General features: G+C 39.7%; 1 protein-coding gene across 2 annotated transcripts in view; it reads left to right on the plus strand.

Moving 5' to 3' along the window:
* Positions 1–2,689: 2,689 nt before the first annotated feature.
* MAPK11 (mitogen-activated protein kinase 11) overlaps positions 2,690–24,178 on the plus strand; it is a 30,809-nt gene continuing 9,320 nt past the window's right edge. Inside the window, exons 1-8 of one of the 2 annotated variants that reach the window (XM_053977171.1) lie at positions 2,690–2,849; positions 16,459–16,588; positions 17,496–17,554; positions 18,655–18,766; positions 21,009–21,038; positions 21,172–21,219; positions 23,566–23,680; positions 23,804–23,875. In XM_053977171.1, coding sequence (XP_053833146.1) covers positions 16,574–16,588; positions 17,496–17,554; positions 18,655–18,766; positions 21,009–21,038; positions 21,172–21,219; positions 23,566–23,680; positions 23,804–23,875 — 451 coding nt within the window. In that variant the 5' untranslated portion in view covers positions 2,690–2,849; positions 16,459–16,573. Of the gene's footprint in view, positions 2,850–2,992; positions 3,425–16,458; positions 16,589–17,495; positions 17,555–18,654; positions 18,767–21,008; positions 21,039–21,171; positions 21,220–23,565; positions 23,681–23,803; positions 23,876–24,178 lie in introns of those variants that run through there. The other variant, XM_053977170.1, reaches the window with a different exon arrangement.

Here is a 24,178-nt window from a genome sequence, read left to right on the forward strand (position 1 = left end):
ATTCACAGCAGTTGTATTGAGAACAGTCTGAGCTCTGATCTGCAAACAGTCTGTCCTATGTTTTTCAAAGACTTTTTAAAATCATTGCTGAGTTTAGAGTAATATGAGGATGTTTTCCACCAGGAAATGATATGTTTTCAGTACTAAGGAGGCATTTTCTTTCTTTGAGTTTTCACATTTATTGTTAGTATAAAAATTGCAATCTTTGAATTCCATGATATATTAAATTTGAGATTTCTAAACTGAATATAAAAACAGAACTAGAGAGAGAGAATAAATGGGAATTGAAAGGAGCCTGGAGGAGGGTAGCAAAGATGTACAAGCTTTCTGCAACATATCAAACAAAAAAAGGAGGGAAAATCATAGAATATACTGAGTTGGAAGGGACCCATCAGGATCATCAAGTCCAACTCAAAAAAAAATAGGAATTAGGAACAACTGGAAATTAGTAACTCACAGCTGGCTAAAATAATAAATTCCTTTGTTTTCACTGAGGTTTATTCTAATGAGAGTAATGTAGGGTTTGAGTATGCAGTGGGAGAAGAGCCACAACAGAAAGTTAGTGCTCTGCCAGCAAGTTTTCTTCCTTTGGTACCTGCTAGATTTGCTGTGTGTCTGAGGGACTGCATCCCACCCTGCCCAGGGGCACAGCCTCCTCATGCCTGAATCCAGGGCTCCCTCACCAACCACAAGGATCACACAGCTAATCCCACCCCACAGACTGCCTGGGTGTCTCAGCCTGCCCTGCTGCAGCACATGGGTGTCTCTCCCAGTCCTGTGCCCTATGTGAAGTGCAGTGAGTCCCGCTGCCCACTGCGCTCCAGCCATCAGCACTTGACCTGGTGAGGATGCTGTCAGGGCAAGGTGGGGAGGGGTGTGCAGTGTCCACAGTGGTTTCATGGGCTCTCCCTGTCCATGGGAGTCCCAACACAGCTTCAGGCTGAGTTTTATGTAACAGTATTTCTTTTACAGACATTAAAAGTTCCTAAGAAGGCAACGTATGTACAGCAGAAGCTGTGACCTTATCTCTTCATGCCTTCACACCTCCTGTAAAACTGCAACTAAAAGAGAAGAATCCAGCTGACAAAGGAGCTGTCTCTTCCTCTGCCTATTCCTCTTCCCTCACAGAGATGGCAAAGATGGATGAGCTGATTCTGCCATGGGAAAGGCAGCTGTCAGGGCTTGCTTTATGGGAGGTTTCTGGAGGCCTAGAACCTAGCTCTGAGTCTACCTAGCTCTGAGACAACTCAAATACACTGTCCTTGCATCTTGATGTTTTCCATTAGTTCTTGATTAGTTCCCTCATTACACACAGTAGAAGACCATATACGTGGTATCCAATAAAACAATATCAAGCACAGTCTAAGAGTCATGATTGCAACACAAATAACTGACAGAAGACAGAAAATTGAGACCAACTGTAAATATGTACCAATAATAACCAATAATATTAAAAATAAACTGTGGAAATTGCACGATTAAAAGCTTGGATAGACATGGACAGATGCAACTTCCAAAAATCATGGCTGCAGTTAGAAAGAAATAATTTAATACACCAAAACACCTCTAGAGACAAAGTACAATAAAAGTTAGCAAGTAGGAGTATTTGTTCCATTTTAGCAATGGAAAACATTTGGGGCCACTTTAGGAGCAAGTAAGATGGGGGATGGCAGTGACAGAAATATTTCTTCTTGGCTTGGTGTAGTGTCACTGCACTGTTACTCCATTTTTAAAACTCCATACAGTGGTACTGAGAAAAATAAGATAAATTAATGTATTATTGGATTTTTTTACACTTTTCACTTCCTTCAAGCACTATGCCCTCAGCATAGAAATTCAAGTGGGACCAAGGAGCAGTCTGGAGAGAACTGGAGAGGTCTGCTGCACTATAGAGGGGCAGAAGTGAGAACTAGACTATTGCTTTAGGAGCACTTAGTATTCTTTGAGTGGATGGCTGAAGATAAATGACTATAGTAGTACCATTCATGTATTTTTTTATTTGAAATGCACCCAGCAAATGCCAAGTTGCTGGTACTGTTCACTTGAACAGTCCTAGTATGGAAGTCTTGTCATGCAACATAGGCTGAGGTTTCAGAGCTGGAACTTGAACCCCCCCAATGTTTGCAGCATCCCTAACACTTGTCTTCTGTCTCATCATGCTCACAACTATTCAAGCATACGTGTTCTCTACACTCACATTATGTCCTAGCACAAGTTGAGCAGCTATTTGCCAAAGCAAACCCTCCATAGTATAGGAGGGTTCTGAAAAGCAAGGATTTATATTCCACAGTGATTAAAAGGCAGGTGTAAAACAAACCCAGTACAGTGAATCTATGCAAACAGGCTATGTACAAGTTACTTACAGGTGCTCAAAGCATAAGAAGCCATGGAAGGAAACAATACATAAAGAAATAAACTGGTAACATTGCAGTAGTGGTGCAATGATTTCAGAGGTCATCAAGATATTGTATAAGGTATTTTGGAGAGAAGAAAACACGCAGTAAAGAAATCAGAGAACCTTTAACTGGTGCACGATTTTTTTAAAGTTTTTAAGATTTTTAAAGTTTTCAAGATTATCTGTTGTCTTGAGGGCTCGAATCGTCCTTGATGAAAAGGAAGAGGACTCAGATGATTGCATGCGGGAGTCAATGCGGTAAAGGGAAATTTTAGGCACCAGAGGACTCCGAGAAAACCCCCGACCTGCCCGGGGCTCCATCAGTGAGCGGGGGGCCGCACTGGCCCCGCGGACGATGCCGTGGCGCAGGGTCACCGCCGCTGCCGCTGCAGCTCGAGCTGGGGAAAGGGGTAGCCTGGCGGGCCCAGAGGGAACTTCAGGTGGCTGTGGCAAAGTAAGAAAGGTGTCAGCAAGGCTTTAGAAAGCCTGAGAGACACCAGGCGAAGGGCGGGATGACGGGGTCCGCCCGTCACCGCCGTCCCCGCGGGGAGCGGAGGCGGCGGCGCGGGCCCTTCCCACACATTCGGGCAGGGGCGGCCGATGCGGTGAGGCCGCCGCTCCGGTCCGTCACCGCCCCGGCTGCGATGCTCCGGGGCGGATCGGCGCTTCGCCACTCCCCGCAACCCCGCGGGTGGCCCCGCGGAAAGACACCGGGTGCCGCCCCGGGGATCCTGGGCCCCTTCGTCAAGCCCCCACCTCGTCCCCACCCGGGCTCCCCCGGCCCTGGCCGCTGCCCCCACCCCTTCGGCCTCCGCCTTCCCCTCCCCTTCCCCTCCCGGTCCCTCCTCCCCGCCGGCGCCGGCCGTGCAGCCTCGACTGAGGGGCGGCTGCCGCTGCTGCCGGCGGCTCCGGGAAAATGTCCGAGCGCGGCGGCTTCTACCGGCAGGAGCTGAACAAGACGGTGTGGGAGGTGCCCCAGCGCTACCAGAACCTCACCCCCGTCGGCTCCGGCGCCTACGGTTCCGTCTGGTAGGTGCGGGGCGGCGGCAGAGGGGCCGGGAGCCGGCAGGTGCAGCCGGCGGGCGGCGGGGACGGACAATGCGGGGCAGGCGGGAGCCCCCGCGCCGCGCCGGGGGTCGTGTGCGGGGAGCAGAGGGGCCGCTGGCGGCGGCAGCGGGGCGGGGGCGTGTCCGCCGGGCACCGGTGTGAGCGGCGCCGGAGCTCCCGCCCCACTGCCCCGGCCGGCGGCCCCGCGGGGCCGGGCATGCCGCGCTGTCACCCGGGCAACCGCGCCCGCCGCCGCCCCGGAGCAGCCCCGGTCCGCCCTCCGGCCGCTGCCCCAGAGCCGCCCCCCGGGCTGCCGGCTGCCGCCGGGCCGCTCCGCGGGGCCGCTGCTGCTCCCGCCGGAGGGAGAGTTGCCCCGAAGCCGAGAATCCTGCACAGTCATGGCGGTTCCGAGCGAAGAGGACGGGCAGGCGGCGGCGGGGCTGGGGAAGGGGTCCGCCGCTGGCCCGGAGGGCTGCCCGGCGGCCGCAGCCCTTCCAGCCGGGGCTATAGCGGGACATCCCGCGAGGCCCCGGGGCATCCGCGGCGGCGGGGAGAGCTCTGTCCGCCGAGACAATGGGAGCAGCCCCCGGAGCGGGGCAGGCTGAGGGAGAAGCCGGGATGCTCGCCCGGTGCTTTCGGGGGGAGTAAATAGCAAATTAGGACAGATTGCCGCCCAAGGGCTTCGGCGTCTTCAGGATTTAGAAGGGTTTGCCACATGTTGTCTTAAAACGTTTATCTTTCTTTGATGATTCCTACGTCAGGCTTGCACTCTCGGGAACTCCCAGTGCAGGCTAGGCTGTTACTTTAGTATTTGATGCACACTTTACTATGCTTATAAAAGCTTTTGAGTCAATTTTTGGAAATAATAGTGGCGTTTAAGGTTTTTTGATAAAGAGTCGAGTTTCTTTTGTAAGCTGGGTGAGTGGAAATATGTAAAACAATCCATAATGGGCCTTTAAATGCAAGTACTACTTTAAATAAAAATACTAAAAAAAAAAATTTCTTTAGAACTTTGGGTTTTGCCGTGCTCTAAGCTCATGCAGTAGTTCTCACTTTTTCTACACAGTCAGGTACCAGAGAACATTTGTGGAATTTTGTGTTAGTTACTTCATTCTCTAGCTCTGTTAAATTTCCAAGTTTGCACATAAACTAGGAATATGCATTTTAAAAAAACTCCAATTATCAGCAGAAACACTCAGAACTGGTGTGAAGTATCTTTGAATTCTTCTCTTTTTTTATTATTTCTAATTTATGCTTGCACCAGGGAGGTCTAGGCCAATACCATGTGAGTGTCGATACCTGCCATTGTAGTTAGCATGTGCTAACTATTCCGAGCAGATGCTGGGAATAGTTCCACAACGACTTAATTTATTTACACTATAAAAATCTTAGTTTGTGAAAGAGAAGAGGAGAAAGTAAACTAAGAGCTGTACGGATATACAGTAGCAGAGTAACTACTTTTGTGTTGCAATTGAAACTGAATTTCTGGTTACTTTCCCTATTTATGCTGACATAATTTTGAGGGAAAGACCTACTTTACTGAATTTTATAATGAGATGTCAAGACTTTTGAGAAATTGCAAAGGAAGTGAAAATATGTCATGATTCACTTGCAGCACAGCTGGTGCTTTGGTTTTTGAAATTGCACAGCCAAGGAAAACCTAGTAATTTTTATCAATTGCAAAGCCTAGGATATGAAGATGTAAAATGGAAACTGGAACATGCTATGAGAAAGGTTTACTCTAAAATAGCCATTTAAAAATAGAATATAGCAATAAAACATTGCTCAATATTAATAGCCTTGTTAACATCAATGAAGTATAAACCCAAACAGAAGCTTGAATGTGAGGAAAAGGTATGCATCTCTCTGAGAAAAGCCATCTATTTTTAGAGTCTATTTAAATTGATTTTTTTTCTGTCTGTGTGCATGTGCTTTACCCAGGAGACGTATGAGATGCAACCATTCCCTTGAGTAATATACTATATTGCTTCTGTGAATAGTTGTACTCCTATTCAGTAAAATATCTAAAAACATATTCAAGTCTTACAGAAACTACTAGAATTAAACAAATTCTTAAGTGCTTTGATGAATAGCAGCCAAGGTCCTGAACTCCAAACGCTGGCTTTGAAATGAGAAGAGTTGTTGTAACAAATTTTTTCTACCTCAGTGAAACTCTTCTCTAGGCCTACCTTTTTCTTTTTTAACAGTAAATTATTTGTCATAGCCCATAGATTTGGATAACTGAATTGATAACTGATAATAAGAAACATACTGTCAATACTTGCATTTAAGCATCTTTTGCTGGCAGCTCAAAACCAGTAGAGCAGTTTGTGTCAGGAGGCTGTGTTTTGGCCCAATTTATTGACATTTCCTGTGTCCAGTAGAATTTGTGTTTGAGTTAGTTGCAGATGCATCAAATATGCTACGGAGATAGATACTACTGGTTTAAAACAGATTCACTTTTAGAGATATATCTCTACCAAGCACAGTGCTTTCCCGTTTAATGGTTTTTTTTTTTTTGTTTTTAATTTAGATGTGGACTAGGTATAAACCCCAAATCTTCCCTTGTATAAAGAGCTCTACTGCTTTTGTCACTTTTTTAATGACATATCACAGAGAACATTTAGTTTTGGAAATCTTCCAAACGCAGCTGCATTGCAAAGCAGAGTTGCACCTTAGCATATAAGTGAATCACAGAAAGAACTGTGAGGTCTTTCCCTCAAGTAGTTAATCCTTGAAGTACTTTTTATGTTACTCTTGTACCTTAGGTCTGTGAAGGCTGTCTTTTGCCTGAACTTTTTCCTATGGCCATTCAAGCTCCGGTATGTTCTGTCATTCGCTGCTGTCAGATCTGATTTTTTAAGTTTAGGAAAAAAAGTTTAAAGCGAGGGGGTAGGGGAGTGGGAGTGTGTAGTTTAATTACAAGTAAAGTTATCATTGGCATTTTCAACAGTATGGTTTGCTTAATTTCTCTTTTTTTCTAAGGGTTGGGTTTTATTGGCAAGTATCAAATTTACATGCACAACTGGTTTGGTTTGGGATTGTTTTCATTTTTTGCTTATCAAGATGAGATTTTTTTATTATTAGACAATTATTTTAACTCTTTTTCAAGCTAAAATTTGGTTAAAGTTTTATTCAAAAAATTTTTGGTGTCCAGCCTTTATAGTTGAATTACCTCTCAGAGAAGTCGAAGAGCTGGAGGCACCAGACCTGCTAATTGAGAGTTTTGCAGCATTTAAGTTATATTAAGCCATTTAGATAGAAAGCAAGAAACCTTACTTTCACAAGGTAGTCTTAATCTACAACCCTTTCTTTTCAGTTCTAGAGAAAAGTGACTATGTCTCTGGTCAAACTGAGTTTTAAATTCTTGTTCCTTATGGTTCTGCTTTTTAAAATAAGAACTCTAGCTGTGTTTGAGTCTTCCAGCTGTCCCAGTGGTATTGCTTATAAACAGGACCTTTAGCCTGGAGCATCTGTGCTTTCCAGCTGTGTTGCCCTGCTGGTTCCACTATGGTTTGATACCTGACCACCTTTCCTCTGGGAGGTGGCATTGCTAACTGCTTAAGAAAGAGCTTCATCTTTTTAAAAGACTTCTTATTATACCACCAATTATGTAATATATATATATATTTTTGGTTTCCTGTTCTTTGGATCTTTTTAAAGCCTGTATGCCTCTTTTTATGCCAGCTTTTGTAAACGGTCTTCTAACCTATTTAGTCCTATTTTTGCCTGGGAGGGATTGACGGCATTCTGCAGCATGCTGTCTCTGATCTCTCCAACAAGTTGTTTCCCATTAGCATATTGCAGGCTCTGTGTTCTGCCTTCTTTGGAAAGAACAGACCTTGCAAGATGAACCAAACTGAGTCCTGAGTTTCTTCACAACCATAAATGCCTGCACTGTTTTCTCAGAGTCTGTTGGCATCAACAGTATTTACATTCAATATCTTTTGATTTTAAGACTACACAATGCCTAACACGACCTCAGGTGACCAAACACATATTTAAGTAGAGACCTGCTAAGTCAGAGTGTAGAGGCACAGGCTTCAGTTCAAAAAAAGCAGGAAAGCAAACCCTGCCTTAAGTAATTTACAACACTTCCAGCATCCCTCTATCCTGTTAACTTTAAGCACATGCTTAAGATTCATAAAGTTTCTGTCCTGGCTAATTTTGGGTAAAAATGGGGGAAGGTGTTTATGCTACAGTTTGTTTTGAGGAAGTAAAAGTGGAAAAATAGAAGCAGAAGGTTCTAATCTTGAAGTTTAACCCCTTCTTTCCTGCCATTCACCCCATTCTGTGCTTCCGGTTAAATAGTACTCGCAAATGTTTTGAGGGCATTAGCTTGCAGTACTAGAACATAACACTGCTGATACCATCCTTTTCACATTGAGGAACTCTAAGAAGATGTTATGACAACTCAGTATCATGTGAGCATTTTAAAAGCTTCTATAAATTGAATCTAGCTAACAAAGAGAAAAATTCCTTCATCCAAGATTGTATTTGATGTTTTCGGGTTGTTTTGGGGTTTTTTTTTTAAGTATCTGTTTAGTTAGCTGTAGTGATACTAAGTGTATGATTTCAACTGTGAGATCAGGTTACTGGAGTTGTGGTGTGTATCACTGTAGCACTGCATGCTACTTTAAATAGTAAATGCTGAGATAAACTTTTAGAGTAGTAGTACCACACAACTGCTGTATGTAAATACAGCTGGAAACTGAAGATGGTATAGATCTTTACAGGCTAAATGCACAATCCCAGGCACATGTGGATTTTAGTGAACTCCCTGTGGACTACTTTCTGATTAAATATTTTGTTTCCAATATAAATACAGGGGCTGAACTTCATCTTACAAATGGTTATAATCATGGAAAGCTTTTCCCACAACATTGTTAAAATACTGCTGTCCAAGATCTGATAGGAGTTGTCTATTTTTGGTATGTGGCATTCAGAAGGAAAGCACTTACACCTTTCTTTAGTTGTGCAGATATTTACAATGGACCCCTCTAAGCATATTCAAACACTTGCTTGAAAACTGAAATGAAGGCTGATATGAGACCCAGTCTAGGACTCCAGGTAGGACAGCTCTTAAAAGTCAGTATATGTGATAACAATACTTAGAAACAAGGCCTTGAAGGTGAGGTTGCAATGGAGAGGAGAACTAAATAAAAGGGGTTGCACTGTCATTGTTACCAATTAGAAGGAGAATCTTTGCAGCAGTATTGCTGGAGTGAATGGATGAAAATAAGCGAAGCAACAAAAAAATGTTGCAGAGTGAAAAAGACTCTCAGAGGAACATAAAGAAATAGCCATTAGAAATAAAAGCACAGTGGGATTTGCACAGGGATTTAAAGCCAAGGAAGGTCAAGAATTTAGGAATTTTTGTGAAAGGTACTGAAGGAAGACAGAAGGGTGTTTCTGAGCACTGGCTGGGAAGACATAAAATAGGGAGTGTGTTGAGAGTGGTTTTGTGCAAAACTAGGGTGGAATGCAGATTGCTTGTCCTTCCTTTGTCTGGTTTCATCCTGAGTATTTTCCAGCTGTTGGAATAGTGTAGTTAACTGACTTGGGAAAGGAAAGGGAAGCAGGATGGTAATTAGTGGTGTCAAGGTCCCTATTTTAAATGAGAATGTCTAATAAGACTTTTAATAAAGGAGGTGTTTGTGGAGAAGGATGAGAAAGGTTGAGAATTGCTGTGACAGAGATTTCTATGTAAGGTGCTGTCACTAACCTTGTGGAGTAGCTTGGGAGCAGAGTGCGTGAGAAGGGTGATAGAGGTGTTTTTAGGAAAGGTGAAGAAAAGACAAGGTTAAGAAGTAGGGACTTTGTATTGTGCAGGTTTTCTTTCACAGGGAATTACTGAGATCTTTTTTAGAGAAAGGGGAGGCATGGGATGGTAGAGAGATGAGAGGCATGAGGTGAACCAGTTGTGGCAGAAAGGCAACAAGGGTCACAGAATGGCAGCCTTCTGTGTGGCTGTAAGAATACATTAGCAGAGGGTATTCTCTGCAGGTCTCCTCCGTCCTTACTTCAATATATATTTTTTATGATACTTACCTTCCTGACTACATGAGGCAGCAGTGGCATAGCTGCCTCCTTTCCTGTCCTGCTGTCAGCCGTGATTACAGTTGGGAACACAGTCCCTAGCCCAAAGACCTGAAAGTCTTAGGGCCTGGTTGCTTGCTTCAGTACAGCTTCACAAGGAGCTGTTTGAATTTCAGAACCTATTAGTTGTTTCATACCAAAAATACAATATCATAATTCTGCCCATACAGTCAGGAAGGGGGAGGACATTTCAAACCCCTATGTAACCTGGGAATAAATCGCTACCATTTCATATTTTGGCTGTTGTAAAGAGAGGAAACAGGAAATGTGAAGGAGAAGTGGGGGAGGTATAGGAAAAAGAAGGACAAAATATGTGAGATTTTTTTTCTGTATGGATTTGTTTAATGTTTTTGAAAGCACTGATATTTATCATGTTAAACTTTATATCCAGATTAACTGCAAGCATTTCTAGCTGAAGCTTCAAAGCTCACAATATATAACTACCTTTCAGTCTTTTTTTTTAAATACTGAGTGGAACACATTTGTCACTAGCAGTGTACTGGCTTAGTGGCAGCTGACTGATACTCTTGTTTACTTACTGACATTAGGCTTAGGCTATGTAGAATACATGATTATTTTAGTATCCATGAGCTGGTTGCACATGCTGAGGAAGCTAAGAGCTTATGACCCCAACCTTCTGTATGTTTTTCTCACAACCAGGATTTTAAATACATCATTTCCACTGATATAAGCTGTGCTGTCTGTAGCTTCATCTAAAAAAGTGTGACTGCTCCTCAGTAAAGTTATTTAAATGTTTAAGTCACTGTGGAGGCACAGGAGACAGATCAAAAAATAAAATATGGCTTGTGGATTCAGAGGCTGATACAGCACTTATATGATCAGGTTCCCTTGAATGAAAACTGGTGATGTATTCACATAAACATGTGGAGAGTGATTCTTTTTTAGTATTTTCAATCTCTGCTTAAAACAAAAAAGCAACATACTTTTATGTTGGTTATAGAACAATTACGTTCCATATGTAAGAGATATTTTGTGGGTTTATGTTTAGATTTAGGGGTAAATTAATCTGAGATAATTAACAGTCACTGTACTAAAATCAAAGCCATTGATGCTCAGCATGGTGTGTTGGAATAATACCCAAGTGAGGGAATGTAATTTTTACTGTACAATAACCTGTCATCATCAACCAAGTGGGGTCTTTTGTCTAATGAGAAGATTAACATCTCATTTCAGAGCCTCCCATTACATCCTCATGCTGTTTTTTCTTGCCACCATCTAATTTTTCTTTATGGTTTCCTTTTGATGCACATATATGCTGTGATTTGTACGGTTTAGCAAACAAACCTTACAGCTAGCTCTTAGGGAGTGAAAACCACCAACATGAACTTGCAAAACAGTAACTAAACATTTATAAAGAAGAAACAATTTAACCATTTCCTGGGTTTACTTTTCTGCCTTACTTAAAATGTCTGTGGGCAGCTGTTTTTTGTTCTCTTCCTTCACTGCCAATAGCTGATATGGTCCATTTGCCAGTATTGGATGGATGCTGTGTGTGCTTTTTTCATGAGTACTCCATATCTCCAAAAAATGTATGTTTTTATTTAAATTAAAAATAAATTAAAATTTGTATTTTAAAGAAGAAGAACAAGATAGGTAAATCCTAGAAGACAAAGCTCACAAACTAAACCTTGCAAATAAAAAATAAAATTCATGTTGTTCATGTGATGACTTTCTTTCACTTACATGACATTTTTGAGAAGTGCAAGAAAGGGTTGTTATTTACTGCAGTTCTAGGAACCCAAATTGCATGAAATTACTAGAAAATGTCCCAGGGCAGTGTTCCTGTGGTCCCTCTTTTCTATCTTACTTGCCAGTCCATGGTGCCATAAGGGCTGCCTCCATCAGTAATGAGATTCTCTGTGTTGACCCTTCTTCAGTTCTTTTCCCTTCAATTCCTGCTCACATAGACCCTTCTGCTTTTTTTTTTTTTTTTTTTTTTTTTTTTTTTTTTTTTTTTTTTTTTTTCTCGGAAACTTAGGATCTTACAAATTAAGAGGACTTCTGTCCACAAGGAAGTTCATGTCTCCTCCAGTGGAAGGAGTCAGTGGGTACTTGAAAGAGTGCTGAGGTCTGCAGATAAGAATTCAAACTTGTGAACTTGTACTTTGAGCATGAATTGTATTTTGGGGGTTTTTCTTTATTTTTGTTGTCTTTCTCTTAACAGTTACATGCAATGTGGAATTTTTGCATGTTTTGGAGGAATGTGACCCAGTAAAGGAAAGAAACTCATGCTGCAGTGAAAGAAACAAAAATAGAATCCCGGAACAATATGGGGAAACATCAGACCCAGTGCCACTGTCACATGTGCTGTGTCTAGCATTCTCTCCAAGTTTTAGTATAGTGTGTCTAGCCAATTGTCAAACTTCTGATGATGTAAAGGTAACAGCCTTGCAAGCTAAGACACTGAATTATATTTTTTAAAAATCTGAAAAGTTAATCTTCTGGGTTTTGCACCTTACCCCAAATCAGTTGCTTAGACTGCATATACCTAAATAATTTGTACAGCTATAATGCTTCTGAAAGACTTTGTAGACAATCAAAATCTTGTGGTTATCCAGAGTGATGGGAAGGAATATTGATGGGGATGGAATATTGTCTGACACAGGTAACCTACAGCAAATGGGAATGTTGCTGGAGACATCACACTGGCATCATGTACAACCAGCTTTGGATCATGCCTTCATTTTGCATCAGCTACGTCTGAGCTGGCTCCAGGAATGAAGAAAACTCATAGACTGAACGCTGCATTCAAGATGAACTTTTTCTAGGCACTGTGGGTAGTGCTGTGCCCAGCTAGTAAGCTTCTCTGAGCCCAAAGCGTTAGGAATTTCAGGGACTGGCTGTAGTTCAAGGGGACCAGCTGATCCTGGGAAGGATTCTTCCTGCATTGAATACTGGAGTTTACTAAATTGGATACAAGTTGGCTCCATGTGTGGTTTTTAAGATCAGGCTCCTACAAACAGCCCTCCAGCTGCTGAAGCAAATTTGATCCCAAAGACTAAGTAGCCACAGGTGAATAGTGTGCTTCTAGTCCCAAAATCCCTGAGGGTTCTGAGCAGGCTGCACACATGAATGGCCTGTCTGTCCAGTTTTACTGCTCTGCAACCATAGAGGATAAACTCCATGGATGCTAGAGAAATTACTGTATGTACAGCCATATTTATAAACATCAGCTACCAAAATCCATATCTCATCAAAAGTTATAAAGTTATCTTGAGGCTGTTAAAATCCCATGCTTTCTGCCTCTTGAGTTTTTGGACTGCAGTAGCTTCCTATGTTCAAACTTTTCTCTGAAATCTTAAGAACTGGGAAAATGTGCATATAACTAAAAATTGATTTTTCATCTAGTTGAACTTCAATAGAATCCTTAAATACAGGACTTGACAACACTAAAAAGGTGAGTCTAATTTAAGCAATGATTGAAAATCACACTAAACCAAAGTCTCTAATCTGTGTGAAAATTATGCCATCCCAGCAGAGTAATGGCTTTTTATCCTTGATCTTGAAAAGGAAAGACAGCAAAAAATGTGTCATAACTCTGATGGGTTCTGGGTCAAGAGTGATCATATCTGAAAAAGCTATTGCTATGATTGTTACAAAGTTGTTTCTTGTTAACTAAAAAGATAGTGGTAATTCTATTTCTTTTTAAATTATGATAGAAATTCTGTCTAGAGTAGTGTTATTTGGCATTATGATTAAATTTTATTATACTTTGTTTCAGTTGTTAAATTCTTATGTCAACACATAAAGTTTACTTTTTCTTTCTGAGGTGGAGGTGGACAGAAGTGAGCAGGCAGCAGTATGGCACTTAGTTGCCAGCTGTGGTTAAACCATGACAATAGGCCTCTAACCCGTTTCTTCCCTGTTAAATCAAAATAGTTAACAGCACGGATTTGGGAATTTTTTAAAAAGCAATTTTTAGTCATTTTAATCATAGTGGTTACAGGCCCCAAGGAAGGATTTACAGGTGCCAAGCACAGGTGTGCCTATATTTTTGCTTTGACTGGAACCAGAGATGTCCTCTCCAGGGACTACACTGAAAGCTGAGCATTCATGGGGAAAGCACAAAGAAAGGGAAACAACTCCTGCCACCTAATAGTTTACTCAGTGGCTGATGAGGGATTCAGGGGACAAACCAGATTGTAGCTACGATGATATAATAGCGAGACAGAGAAATCTAGTCTAAAAATATGCTCAAGGAGGCAGTAGAAGAGATCACATATGCAAGTCCTCCTTGAATCTGACAAACAAGACAGTTCGAACAACATTAAACATATTTTTGAATGCCTTACCTTTAATAACTTGAGTTATAATGATGGTAAACCAGGCAAGGAAGTAGTCTGAAGGCATTAGCTCTGATTATAATTTGGTATGGTTAGTTGAGTGTGGGGGCACTCATTTAAACCAAGTTAGTCCCTGGCCTGTGCAGCTTCAATTAATGATTTCCTGTTAGAGGTCTCAGGACTCAACTTTCCTTTCCCTTTTTTCTTTTCCCTTTTCCTTCTCATTCCTTATGTAATTCCATCTTTGGCCTAAAAAGCTGCTGTCATAAGAATTACTGAAGCTAAAAAGATTTTGCTTTGTACCATCTGAAAGCTTTGCAGCCTTGAGTCGTATAGAAGATAAAAAGCAATTAATCTTAAAGATCAGTGGTTTTTAAACCACTGAAACTCACATTTGAACTTAGAATTGGGAAGAGAGTGATGTTTATCGTGATAACGGGCTTAAAATCTAATTCTTCCTAGCCTTCCTGTATTATGTGTACAGTATTTCACAGACTGGTGCAAGCAGGAGTGGGAAGGCTTGTGAATTACCAGAAAAGCTGTGATGTTAAGCAAACTGCTGTTTTGAGCAATGTTATTTATTTACCTAGATAAACATTTCCTTTCCCCCAAAAATTGGAAAGACTGTAGACAATGGGCATTTGTGAGACTTGGTAGTGTTCTCCAGTGGCTTTGTTGCCCATGGCTAAACACAGGGCAGTTACATCTAATCTTTGTTATATTAGAAGCTAAGCACTGGCTTCCTTTTTATTTCTTTAGATTTATTTGTGTAACTTTCGTGTTGTCCTTGTGGCTGGTCATGTGGAATTTAAGGTATTTCTGTTGTCAGTTCTTCTCACACTGTTCATTCCTTGAGCTGCTCCATGTAATTAAGCCACACAGCATCCTCGTATCCAGAACAACTGTCCCTGCCCCACTGTTGGAATGAGTTTCTCTGTTGTATCCCTTCCATCCACTCATCAGAGTGATACCAGTCTTCTCCTTCTTCCTATGCATTCTTTCTTCTGCTCAGGAAATGCCCTTTTCGAGGTGCTCAGCAAAACCACAGCACTCTACACCTTTAAAACTTGCCAGAAGATCTGCTTCTGTGATGCTTGCAAAAAACCAGCGAAGTAATCTGCTTATCTATATCATTTATCTCATGAGTGACTCCCTCCTTCCATAGAGCCTGCAGGAAACTTGTTGATTAAATCTACTTGCTTCTATTTTGTCTTTATGAAATTCTGGATTGGCCTTATGGAGGTTAGGTTAATTCTAGGACAATCACCTTTTGGATTCCACTGTTCTTCCTACATATTTCTTGATTGTATCCTTTGTTTCTTCAGGTTAAAAAGACCAGCTTATCCTGCAGATAGAGGCTTTGCTCTTCACTTGGCTCTTCATGACTTCAGCATAGCACCAAATATGTGTCAGAGTCCACCTATTTGCAGCTGATTGTAGGCTCGGTGTATTAGTTTGGAAGCTACTCCAATCACCATCAATGTTTTTTGTCTTTAGCAGGTGTAAACACAATGATTGCAATGATTTGTGGGAGTATTTAAAACAATGTGCAGATTAACTTAATAGCATTTTATGTGACTGCTGACTGTTGACATTCTACTCCATGCGTTTTTCATGTTTAATTTTTGTGTTTGTAATTCCAAAAAGTTCTGTAATAAAAAAAAATGTGTGGGAAGGCTCTTGATTTTTTAGCGCTCTCTAGCAAGTACACATAGTGTTATCCAGTCTTTAAACTGAGAATTTCCAGGTATTTTAATTGAACACAATTACTTAATAAATAAGAGTAACAACTAAAAGAATTTTTTTCCTTCTTAAGAGCAGGTTACAAAGAGAATATTTTTATAATTGGACTTGGTAGTGTCATGAAGTAATACAGGGATCACTTTTATCCCTGTGCACATATGAGACATCATTTATTTGTGGCTTGTGCTTTCTAATGCCCAAAAAAAAAGAGTGGGTCTCCCTTGCTTGCAAATATTGACTATATATTTAGTGTCCTCTTCAGCAGGGCACCTCCATCTGTGGGACATTAAGCACACGCTGTGGATATATGGGCTGCAGTATAAGACGTGCCCGTTCGTCACTTGTTGGGAAAGGCATGGCCATGGTTGTGTTAGCATCCTAACTTGATACCAGTTCGGCGACATTATCATCTATCAAGCTAATGATTACATAATAATTAATATTCATAGATACAAAGGCAGTGTTCCTCTAATTAGTAAAGGTTCCAATTTGCTCAGTAAGAACAAATTTCAGTTTGAATCCCCATATTCCCTATGAGCCTTGTCTTGGAGCTGGAGGCTGGAGCTGCACAAATGGAGCTAATTGTCTGGTTACTTTGCCTGCCATTTGGGGAAAGGGATGCCTGGGGATAAGTCCTGAACAGTACCATAAGCATTAGTAATTTGCTAGATGGAAAACATGGGACCTGTGTTTGAATACTCAGGAGTTATTGCTGACTAGCTCCCTGGCTGCAGTCCCTGAGTAGAAGGTGAAAGAGGGTAAAGGAAGGGGTAAGAGCCCTCAGGAGTCTACAAGTTCCTTCAGTGAACTGGTTGAGAGCTTTGCTGTAGAACATGCCATCAATGTGGACTTTTTCTTTCCCTCTTTCAGCTCGGCTTATGATACCAAAACAAGACAGAAGGTGGCAGTGAAAAAGCTTTCAAGACCTTTTCAATCACTTATCCATGCCCGGAGGACCTACCGGGAACTTCGGCTGCTTAAGCACATGAAGCATGAGAATGTAAGTGGAATGAGTTCTTCCCTTTGGATTTCCATTACAAAAGTTTACAATATAGGCTTAATTTCACTTAGGTACAATCTTCTTTAAAAAGGTGTATGCAACTGTCTAGCTACCCAAGATATATGGACCTAGCCACCTTAGGTGTAGTGAAGTCACTGGACTTTAGAAACTTTCAGTAATACACTGCATTTTTATTTTAAAAATATCTAATTTAATCTTGAAGGTGAGGTTAATGAAACTCAAAGCAAGTCATCATACTCTTCTCTAATAAAGTAATAAAAGTGTTCTATTCACTGCTGTTGAAACATCTTGAAACATCAGCCCAGAAAAAAAAAGACCCTACACCTCAAACCTGTTTTTGCTGAATGTGGATTCTGTTGAGAAATTAGGGGCAGATTAGTCTTGTTGCAATTGACAACAGTGTAATAGCTAAATGAAAGACAGTAGACCTTCAGATCCCACATAACTGATCTAAGTTTGTGTGGTAAACAGTTGATTTCAGTGGAGGATCCACTTGCTTAAAGGGAGCTTGCTGACTTGAAGCCTGAATAAAATATGGTTGATTGAAAAATATCCCAGAGAAAGAATAAAAAAGTTAACAAAAACAGACCAAAAATACTCATGAAGGTGTGTATAATCTAAAGTATAACAATTGTATAAGGCATGCATCAGCTTTTCTGTAATGAGACATTACTTCTTCTGCCTTTATTTTTTTTTTACTCTTTGTAATTAAGATGGCTGAGGTGATACCTTTATAGATCACATACTATGTCAGTTTTCAGTATGACCGTATGTCATATTTTTGTAAGTTTCATCCCAAAAATGTTGAGCACTATCAATACAAATCACATGTTGCTTTACAGGTTTGTAGAAATAAAATGTCACTTCCCCTTCTTTCACCTGACAGGTTATAGGACTGCTTGATGTTTTTACACCTGCAACATCAATAGAAAACTTTAATGAAGTGTAAGTAAAATTTTTTAAATCATTCTGACTAGTTACTAAGTAAGTTAATACCATTCTGCTTTTAAAAAGGAAGAACATACATTTCTAAAAGACTTTTAACTAGAGTCAGCTTTGTAAAAATCTTTTTGCAACTTTCCCACAAAAGAGGAGGCAGGGAGATGGACCTCATTTTTGTACTTTTCTAAATGAAAATTTAAACTATTTAAATTAGATTAAAGGTATATGGTCAATTATTTAATGCTGCATAAATGCCATTAAACTTAAAACTTTTTCATTTCAATTGTGTGTTTGTAAACCGTAGATTATTTGTTCGTACATAGATGGCAGAGTTCAGGAATGCAGGAAAGTGTTCTGTTAGTTAACTGAGGCAGGGTAAATTTAGGCTAGACTGGCTAACCTAAAACTAGGTCTATTTTGGTGTGAGTCAAACATACGATTCATGCTGATTTCCTCTTGGTTTACATAATTATATAAGCTCTTAAGTAAACAACTTAGCAGAAGAAATAGGAATTAACATGTTTTTGTCTCCGTGGAAATTAGTGACCAAACCCCTTTGAGTCTGGGACAAAATTACACAAATGGGAATTGGGTATCACAGATGCATGCTTTTGTTCCAACACTGTATTTGGAAAAGAATCAATGTTTCTGCAAAATTTATCAAAAAAAATAAAACTTCCAGTTGGAGCAGAGAGGGAAGTTACACAAAGCACTCTTATTTCTACCACTCTAATATTACCCTCCATCATCAGATATTCCAGGGCCTTACAGGCCCTGTAGTTTTGGTGGCTCAGGCTGCCACTTTGAAACTGGGTGAGGCTTCCTCTTCATCAAAAATATGTTTCATGTATCACTGCTGTAATGTGTCATGGAGAAAACAGAGATAAAATCTTCTAATATACTGCAAGTATTTTTCTTTTTCATTATATTAAGTCTCATAGCAGTGATTGCTTTATTAGAACTCACAGCTGATTTAAAGGATATAAAATGTGTTAATAGACAGTGGAAAAGGAACCTACATGGCCTGTGTGGATAATCTTCTAGAAGAATTTATGTTCTGCCATTCTGTGTTCATTTTTTTCCTCACTTCTTCATTTTCACAGATATCTTGTGACAAATTTAATGGGTGCTGACCTGAATAACATTGTGAAGTGCCAGAAGTTAACGGATGATCATATACAGTTTCTCATCTATCAGTTACTTCGAGGTCTTAAGGTACTGTCTGAGTCCAGGAATCTAAATGTTGTAGTAATGAGTCAGCAATCTAAATGTTGTAAGGACTGGTTGGTTGCAATGAACATACTTTAAATGCTTTTTTTTTTTTTTTAACATCTTAAAAGTGCACAAATAGTAGCAATCATTTCAGAAATTATTAGATGATTTTTCTAACCAGAAATAAACCCCCAAGCCTATCAATATTTACATGCACAATACATATGAATACTTCCCTTGAAAGTTAACTTCAGATCAGTGTCTATTTCAGTTCCTATTGCAGGACAATTACATGCTATATGGTGTCTCAAAAATTCTGAAGAATATGAAATGGATAAAGAACAATATGGAAAGTAACTCACATTTGTGCTTTGAAAGACATGAGCCACTTTGAAAAACCACAGTCCTGATTTTTGTAGAGAGCGTCACGTGGGTGAAGAGATAACCAAGTTAGTTGGGTCCTTTGGGAAATACCGGGAAGTAGAAATTTATCCCAGCAATGTACGATGCTGCACACAATCACGTAGGACTTAGTCTGCCTGTAAAGTCATTATTTCCTTTAATCAAATCAGTTAAAATTTATACACTTTAATAACCAGGCAATTGGCAATGAATCTACAGCAAAATTTCTTCCAAAGGAATCAAAATATGTATAACTTTGCTGATGTTTAATAGGTGTCTATAAATAGGAGAACATGTAGGTAATGCATCCCATTACTAGGTGCTAAGCTTTTTCTCAGGCCAGTATGGATTTTCCCAAGATAAAAGCAAACAGAAAAGAGAGAGATCAGCAGCTTTACTAGCTAACTTAGCAGTAATTGATATTTTAAACACAGAAAATAATATATGTTTGAAAGCAAGCCATGGTAAATACTGGCTCTGAAATATACTTATTACATGATTTTCAGCAAGTCACCTTGTGCCTGAGACAGTAATTCTTATTCATGCATGCAGGCTCCATCATTTTAAGTACAGATTTTAGCGAATAAAAATTGCACAACTGAGCCCTTAATTGCTTTGCCTCATTTATGTGTGTTAATAGCTTAGTTAGGAAGATGGATTCTGGCATTAATTATCCTGCTTGTGGTTTTGAATGTAAGTCTATGTTTTGTCAAATCTAAATAATAGTCAGAATTGTGCTCTTAAGTGAATATTAATTTCAGAAATGCACTCAGGTGCATTTCTGGCTCTGTTTCAAAGGGGAGAGGTTGCTGGTGGCTCCTCTCTTCTGGAATTGAAATTCTCATGAAATTCTCATGTCTCGTTAGCAAAAGAACATTTGATCCTATATATGACTGCTTGGTGGCACCAGGAGGGACTGCTGTGGTTGTCTCAGCAGAGCAGGGACACAGTTTGTTCTGTTGATAGTAGTGTTTTGGCTTCCTCTTCATTCAGCTGCTTGCAACTGCTGTGAGGTACATTGAGAGGTGGCCCTGCCTTCTGATAAACAGTTCTTAGGTCTGGAACATAAAGGATGCCCTTGTGTTCTCTTTGGGTTTTCTCAGTTGCTATAGAGGTTTTGTGGATAATCCCTTCTCCTAAAAAACGTGACTTCACCTCTAGAGAAAAGAAGATTTTCAAGGCCCTGCTCGTGCTGGTTGATAAGATCATAGATAAACTTGCTGTTAACCCTAATTTGAGAACAATAGGCAATGACAGAGTAAGCTGTTCTAATTTTTTTTTTTTAATGTTTTATGTAAAATAGCAGAGACACCAAATAGCCACTGAAATACCACTTTGAAAGTGGACCTGAAGTAATGCTGTGGCGTAGGTGGGTATTTTGGTCACTGACCTGTCCCAGAGTGCAGGTCTGGCTACCTTTCACCCACATCAGTGTTCGCAGTATGGGAAAATGACTTCTATCATGTAGGAGTCAACCATGCTGCTCTCTAGGCCACTGATTTCACTAGCCACCAGATGATCAACATGGACACACCCAGGGAAGGCTTTTTGGAACAAATTCCATATTGGTAAGAGACTTTATACAGAAGAATCACTATGAGTGTTGCCTTTCATGGTAGAATCTAGTCTTCATGGTTACCTTTCTTGAAATATCCAATTCTGGATAAGACAAAACAGGGAGGTTTTGAAGTTTGACATACTTCTGATTTGTAAACATGGTATGACATATTTTCTGTATATAAAACAGTCAGTCTCAGAAGCAAAAAAAATAAGACAAGTGGCTTCGACCTCCCTTCACCTCTAACTTGAAATCTTACCCTTTTTGTTTTGTTTTGTTTCACAGTATATTCACTCAGCTGGAATCATCCATCGGGTGAGTTCAGTCTTTGAGGTAATGAAAATGAATGAATGATGTCCCTCTGTGCATCAAATGTATACTAAGACATAGTTACAATACATTTTAAAAGGTTGAAGTCGTACTTGACTAACTCTGTGTTCTGCTACAGGACCTGAAGCCCAGTAACCTAGCTGTAAATGAAGATTGTGAATTGAGGGTGGGTATCATGCTGTTGTAACAAAGAGTGTTGTAAAAACTCTCAATATGACAGTTTTATAAGAAAACGTTAATTACCATTTTTATGGCTCATTCCATTAATTTCAACTGTTTGCTACTTGCCCATTTCTGTGAACATGTGTTTTCTCCCAAATGTTAATTTAATATGAATACAAATATCTTTGCAAAAACCCTATGTACCCCACAGATGGTAAATAGGTAATAGTTTGGTCCCTGAGTGAGTACTTAACTGAGTATATCTTGAGAGTCTGACCTGTGGTATGTATCTGCATCTGCCATGTATAGATGAAGCCTTGTAACAACTTTCATATTTGTATCTATATAACATACAAGCTAAATTAAATAATGGTAGCAACAAATAAATCAGTATTACCAGTTACAGACAGTAAGACAAAGAAACAAATAAACCCAACCAACCAAAAAGAACCCTATAATCCTTGCTTCCCAAATGCTGTTTTGATGTAAACATCTATATAAATACAACTCTTAGTGTGTCTGTGTGATATGATACTACATAGTAAGCATGAGACTCTGGAGAAGGAAAAGATGTCTTGCAACTTTCTAAGCTTTTAAGTTTGAGAATGAGAAGTTAAACATTTCTCCATGACAGCCAGAAACATCTTTATTCCCAAGACTGTGATGTAATCACTTTATTCCAGCTGCAAGGGATTTAAGAAAAGACTCCAAATACCACAAGATCAGCAAAAAATCAAAATAATGATTAAGAGCAGTGCAGTTAGGTTCTTGCACTAATCCGGATCTGTGGTGAGAAACTAGTTCCTGTTTGATTTAGTAGTAACAGTTGCAGATGCTCAGCAAGTTTCATTATTATCTCTTTAATGTCTTCATGCATGTATGTTCAGCATCTGTGAAATTTTGTGGGTCATCTCTGTTTGATCATGTACTCTAAAATGTGTACTGTATTTTTGTACTGGAAGTAAAGGAGACTTTTACTGGTTTTTTTTCTATTATTATGAAATCTGTGCACCTCCCTGTCTAGCATTTGTTACACTGCTCTCTGCTTTGTTTATATTTATAGCTTTACTTCCTCAAATTATTTTTAATAGGACAAACTAGTGGATATTTCCAAGTACTAACAAAAAGGAAACAAAAGCAAAAAGAAGGCAAGAGTCTGTGTGTGTGCACATTTGGTGGAAGGGATCAGCTGTTAAGGAAGACTGTTGCCAAAATCCTTATAAAAATAAGGGCATTACTGTTTGAGTTTCACACCATTATTTGTGGTTGTTTGCCTCATGCATTTTTCTTCACTTACTTAAGAAATAAATTGTGCTTTTAAACTATACTGGAAGTAAGGATGTTAATTATTTATATCTTAATATTTTTCTTTAGGCTTTTTATATCTTTTAATTGGATTATAACTGAGGAATTTTGAATTATACTCTTGAAATTTTCTTATTCCCTGTGAAAAGGATTAGCCATCAGCTTAATAAATAATCCTGGATCTCATCACAGGAGATACTCAATGATCTCATTCACATTTCTATGTGAAGAGATGCTGGCTAGCTCAGATGACTGACTTAACAGCACTGAGGCTCAGATAGTACCCTTTCAACGTAGTCTGTCTTAGAGCTAGGGTCCATAATCAATGGGACATAGACTAACCAGAGAACAGAACAGAAAGCAAGGAAATTAGCTGGGAAAGTTCAGTTGAAATAACTTCCCATCAGTGTAAACTTAGCAAGGAAAAGCATCTGGAGGGGAACACTTTGCGATCAAGCCTCTGTGTATGTAAACAGAGCTCCTTTGTTTGTTTTGGTGGGCAAGTTCTACTGAAAACAAACAGGGTGTGATTTAAATTTACATTGTTACATAGGATATACTTTTCTCCCCTAGTGGCACCAGGATAATGTGTGATTTGAGTAAATGCTTAGACATAAAAAAATTAGACAACAGAAATTCTGCAGATTTGTGATCAGCTTATTTGGTCTTTAAATGGCCACTGGCACTTGCTGTTAGCATTTTACACAAACACTCCCAGATGATAATAATATTTCATTTTTTATAGCAACAGTGTTTATTTTTAGTAAATTAATGTCAGTGGAAAATTGAACCCAAGGCAAAATACAAAGTCTGCCGTGGAGAACAAAACACCATGTTCATTGCAGTGGAAATATCTTTATGCAGCACCAGAGGCTGCATGGATACAGCAGGAAGAGCAGATGAGCTTGTCTGCAGAGTGCTGCTGCTTTACTTCACCAATAGTGAGGGACTACAGAAAACTCAGTAGTGAGTAATGGGAAAATCAGGACCTATAACAAAAGTGAAAGGGGTTTTTAAAAATTATTATTTTATTTCTATTCTGTAGATTTTAGACTTTGGTTTAGCTCGTCAAACTGATGATGAAATGACTGGATATGTTGCAACAAGATGGTACAGAGCTCCAGAAATTATGTTAAACTGGATGCACTACAATCAAACAGGTAAACTGTGAAGACTTGTATTTTGCTACAGCTGGATGTAGTGATAGTTTTAAACCAAGAAGCAGCTGTGTTTAAGGATGTCTTTGATTCACTGTGCACATTTCTGTCTCTGTTTTTTGGCAGTTGACATATGGTCGGTTGGATGTATCATGGCAGAGCTATTGAAGGGAAAGGCTCTGTTTCCAGGAAATGATTGTATCCTTAATATAAATCTTAAAATGGAACTAAAAAATACTCTCTAATTCTTTTTTTTTTTCCCTATTGACTTGAGTGTTTCTATAGACATGGTTTTGAGGTAACAAACTTGTAAAAGTATAAACAATTTGCTAATCTTTCAATTCAGTATATATGACAACTGAAAATGAGACCCACTGGTAAGATAAAAACCAGTAACAGATATTCCTAAACATGAAAAATTTACATTTATTCTTTTGTGTATCTGTATTTAAATAATAACCTAGTTACAACAGGGTAGATTTCTTCCATGTGTGGATCTTA

The sequence above is a fragment of the Vidua macroura genome, chromosome 5 (genome assembly GCF_024509145.1).
Source record: "Vidua macroura isolate BioBank_ID:100142 chromosome 5, ASM2450914v1, whole genome shotgun sequence".
In the NCBI taxonomy this organism is placed as follows: Eukaryota; Metazoa; Chordata; class Aves; order Passeriformes; family Viduidae; genus Vidua; species Vidua macroura.